Source organism: Cantharellus anzutake, assembly GCF_015039405.1.
Source record: "Cantharellus anzutake strain C23 chromosome Unknown EI90scaffold_85, whole genome shotgun sequence".
Taxonomy (NCBI): domain Eukaryota; kingdom Fungi; phylum Basidiomycota; class Agaricomycetes; order Cantharellales; family Hydnaceae; genus Cantharellus; species Cantharellus anzutake.
In genome coordinates, this window is record NW_024067035.1 from 245,058 (window position 1) to 249,991 (window position 4,934).

The 4,934-nt window shown below is 55.4% G+C and overlaps 1 protein-coding gene across 1 annotated transcript; it reads right to left on the reverse strand.

The window, feature by feature from the left end:
- Positions 1–207: 207 nt before the first annotated feature.
- On the reverse strand, positions 208–1,493 carry EI90DRAFT_3020609 (uncharacterized protein; the record flags this gene model as incomplete). Its single annotated transcript, XM_039057533.1, has 5 exons — positions 208–518; positions 644–780; positions 837–937; positions 987–1,157; positions 1,413–1,493. The coding sequence occupies 5 exons, from the start codon at positions 1,491–1,493 to the stop codon at positions 208–210; spliced, it is 801 nt and encodes a 266-aa protein (XP_038910227.1).
- Positions 1,494–4,934: the final 3,441 nt, after the last annotated feature.

Consider the following 4,934-nt stretch of genomic DNA (forward strand, 5'->3'; position numbering starts at 1 on the left):
CTGTTGGCATGTGACAGAACATACAATGGCACTGCACAGAATATGAACAAAGTCTTGCAATTGTACCTCCCATCTTGCCAGCTCTCAGACTGCCATCTGCCGGTATTCCATCCATTTTCCCCTCCCCATCTCTTCAGTCTCTACCGACACCCCCTGCATTCCTGGACTTAGCCCAAGCAGACAACCAGTACATGATGCTATTGATTATCAGATTGCTGCCTCTTTCCTGGACTTTTCCCGATGGAAATGCAAATGGAACTTGCATTTCAAAATGATCTTGGATCCAGTTGGGTCGTTGGGGAGCTGGAGCAGCTTCCGGGTAGAGAAAAATGGATGAAGTCGTATCTGAGTGGAGGATAAGCCTTGCTTTTCGCCTGCAGGCTTTGCAAACAATGTCTGAGCATGTGAACCGCCGGAATTCAGTCGGGCTCCCAGGAATTCTATGCCACCGCTCCCACATCCACTCCCCTTTCCCACAAGAGCATGGATCAAAACCAGGTAGGCAGTCTGGAAGAAGCCTGGTCATGATGGCATGGCAATCTGTGTCAGGTGTGTGCCATGGAAGCCAAATGAGAGAGGTAGTGCAGACATCAGCATTGCCACCGACTCAACAGAATAGAATGTGTTCTGAGAATTGGTTGACCCTTAAATGCTATCAGTCTTGCTTGGGCAGGGTCCCCATGATCAAATGACTCCATAACGAACATTGCCACTGATGTGCCAAGAAGGGCAGGTGGGATATTCCTGGAGGCGATATGGAGGACCCATTTGAAGAGGGAGCTGATCCAGAGTGAATCAAGATCAAATGCCAAACATCAGCAGTTCAGGCAACACACCTCCCCAGGGCATGTTGTTGTACACGACTCCATTCGAATTCTTCCTCACATTCCACAAGGAGACCCACAAGTGATGTTTCCACTGCATTGGGTTGTGATTGCTGCAGAATCACATCAGGTCATGGGCCACAAAAGAGGGTGAACACTCACCAGCATGGATTTGATCTCGTGGGCTGTCTGGAAAACACTATCTATCTTGTATCTGTGAACCATGACAATGTACAAGACAACGGCATCATCCTGTGGGTTACCATCACCTACGATCTCCTCCAGTTCATGCTTCAAATGGTGAGGACCCTGGAACGCATTCAAATCTTTGATCTATAACCGGAGGTCAACCATAAAACACAGCACCTGCAGCTGGGGAAATACCAGGAGATTGGCTGGACAACTCCCAAAACGTTGCAGGAGAGCAGATTGCACATAATTGATGAGATGACCAAGTATTCCATCTTCGCAGGAGTAGAGGAATACCATCTGGGCTGTACTCCGTTGTAGAAGAAAGGGTGAAGTGTTGAAATGCTTGACCTGATGACCCTTGTTGGCGCATGCAATGCTGAGGGAAATACAACGAACCAATGGGGGCTGCTTCCTTTGTCTCTGACAACTTTGGCAGTAGTATCGTGTCCCTAGGCACTCTAGGCTATCCTTGGCCATGCATCCGGTACAATAGGCCTTGCCGTCTTGGTTTACTTTGACGTCCCCGATACATTGTTTCACAGCACAAGTGGGGCAATTTACACACGTTCCGACTGCAGGACAGGAAGAACAAGTTGAATAATTGGTGGAAAAGTGGACAGACATAGCAGAGATGAGTCGCTGCTGTTGTTCACTGTTTTTTGGACACCAGGTGCTATGGCAGAAAACCTACAAAACCCCTCTGAGATGAGCGCAAAAGGAAATATACACGTGATCAGGGCCAAACCAAAAATGATGGGAATTGATTTAGAATATATCATGCTTGAAAGTGACTAATCAGGTTCGACTGAGGATTGTAGCGGGAGATGGCCCAGGAGGCCCAGATGTCAGGGCACACCCGCCTGACCCGGCTCCACCCGGCCCAACCTGACCCGGTACCCTGCCAGTCCACCCTTCCTTACCCCCTCCCCCTTTCCCTTCTTCCCCCTCATCCTCCCCTCCTCAGTTTCTCCTTATCTTACTTCCCCTTTATTCTCTCTTTATTCTACATGGACGACTTTCTCTGTATCAATGTACAACTGACCCATCTGCAGCGCGCCCACCATGTACCCGGCCCGGGCACCTCGGGCGACTTCCCACTGTGCCCAGCACGCGCGCCTGCACCGGATACCCTCGGGATCTCCCACGGAGACACCCGGGTGGTTACGGCTGTGTGCGAGGGTGACGTGGCATCCGTCATGTGATCCAAGCCGCATGTATATAAACGAACCTGAAGTGGGAACTGAAGAAGTAGCCTTCTTCTCAACTTTCCACTTCAGGTAAGTAGTACAATATTTCTCCTTTAATAATAATAACAACTTTCCACTTCAGTCTAAGTGGCCAGGGACTACTGTCCCACATCGGGCCTGTCAGTACGCACGCCCGATCCGCCCCCCGCCAGGCTCTCGGTCCCGGACGCTATACCCGGACCCCCTCGACCCCGGACGAGTCCCTGACAGCAGAAGAAGGCTTCAACTTCATCTCCCCCGCCTCCCCTGCCTCTCCTGCCATGGTGACGGAAGAACAGTACGATGACCTCCTAGCCCGGTTCCAGGAACTGCAGGCTATTGTGGAAAACCAAGTCCTTAACCATCCCCCACCTGCTCCTGTGCCTGCACCCGCGCCTATCCCCACACCCGCTCCCACACCCGCCCCCAGACCCAAGCCACCTAAGGTCGCCCCCCCCACGCCCTTCTCGGGAGCCAGCGAGGACCTGGACCGTTTCAAAGCCGAATGTGGAATCTACTTCCACGTCCACGTGTCCGAGTTCCCCACCGCCCTCTCCCAGATTCTCTTCGTGTTGTCCTACATGAAGGGAGGGCCGGCAGGAGCATGGGCAACGCAACGCACGATCTCGCTGTTGACAGCAGGGTCCCCAGCACTCACCATGGACGAGTTCAACACGGAACTCGACGACATGTTCCAGGACCCAAATCGGGAAGCCACTGCCCGGCAGAAGCTGGCGGCCATCCGACAGGGGAGCGACTCCGTGGACAAGGTCATCCAGGAGTTCGAGATATTAGGGCCTGCCTCGAGACTGGGTGACGTAGGGCTGGTCGACCGCTTCGAGCAAGCGATCAACGCCCGGCTCCGCAAGAGCATTTACCGTCTCCACCCTATGCCCACCACCTGGGCTGAATGGAAACGCGAGGCCACCCTCCTCGACAACCAGTGGCGATGTTTCCAGGCCACCCAGCCACGAGCACCCCCACCTAGACCCCCACTCCCACCAACCAGACCCCCTCTAGCCACCGCCCCCCCCTACGCGCGGCCCACACCCACCACCTCGCGACCTACGCCCGCACCCGCACCCCCAACCCCCGCAACCCGTCCCACGCCAGGAACAGGTCCACAGCCAATGGACCTCGACCGATCGAGGACTGACCAAAGACGGAAAGGGTTGTGCTACAATTGCAATGCCCCAGGCCATGTCGCACGAGAGTGCCCGCACCCTAAGGTCCACCGAGTCCGACGCCTGCATCCGGAGGACCTACGAGCGTTGATGGAAGGGCTGAAGAGGCAATTGGGTGAGGGACCAGAGGCAGAAGAGGGAGAGATGGGGCCAGACCCCCAGGAAGAGGATTTTCAGGAAGGCGACCGGTGAGGGATGCGCCCTGGCCGCCTGTAGAAGATAACCCGTGTAAATACCGCAACGTGCGCGAGTCAACGCCACTGCAGAAATTCCATCGAGTTATCGCAAAGAAAAAGAGGAAAAGCGCATCCTCTACCCACAGAAGTGAGAAACGCCCAGAGCTAACACCCGAAGTAGCGGTGTCTCCACCCGCCATTTACGTCCTTTCCAAACAATCCCCCAGGTCACTCAACCTCACGGTGACGTTGACTGCCCTGACCTCTCTCGCCCCCATATCAGTGTCAGCCCTCCTGGATTCAGGGGCCACTGGGAACTTCGTGAGCCCTGAGTTCGTCCGGAAGCACAGGCTCGAGACCACCCCGCTCCCACAGCCCATACCCGTCCGCAATGTCGATGGCACCCCAAACAAGAATGGGGCCATAACGGAAGAACTGGAAGCCCTCCTAACGTTCGGATGACATACAGAACGGGCCCGCTTTGCAGTTGCAAACCTGGGATGCCAATCCCTCATCATAGGGCACTTGTGGTTGCTGCATCACAACCCAGAGGTGGACTGGGCACGACAGAAGGTCGTCATGTCCCGCTGCCCATCCTCCTGCAGGGGGTCGCGAGTGGGAGACGACCAAGACCTCACGGTAGAGCCTGGGGACGGGATCTATGCTGCGATCCTCCCCCCGGGGTGGGGACATGACCTGAGAGCAACCACGACGCCATCCCAGCGGATGGCCCAGGAAGCCCACGACCCGGGAGCAGAGCCCGTGCCCTTCGAGATGTTGGTACCAGAGCACTACCAGGACTTCCGGGACGTGTTCTCTAAGGAAGCCTTTGACCAGCTACCCCCCCGGAAGCCCTGGGACCACGCCATAGACCTGGTGCCAGACGCGAAGCTACCCAGAGGAAAGACCTTCCCTCTCTCGCGACCCGAGCAGAAAGAACTGGACGAGTTCTTACGGGAAAACCTGCAGAACGGGCGTATACGCCCATCCAAATCCCCGATGGGGGCGCCAGTCTTCTTTGTCAAGAAGAAGGATGGGTCGTTGCGCTTAGTCCAAGACTATCGGAAACTGAACGAAATCACGGTCAAGAACTCCTACCCGCTCCCCCTCATCTCAGACGTTCTCGCCCGCCTTCGCAACGCCAAGTACTTTTCGGCCCTGGACCTACGTTGGGGGTTCAACAACGTCTGGATCAAAGATGGGGACGAGTGGAAGGCAGCGTTCGCGACCAACCGGGGGTTATTTGAACCCATGGTGATGTTTTTCGGCCTGTGCAACTCCCCCGTGACCTTCCAGACCATGATGAACGACATCCTTCGGGATTTCATCGAC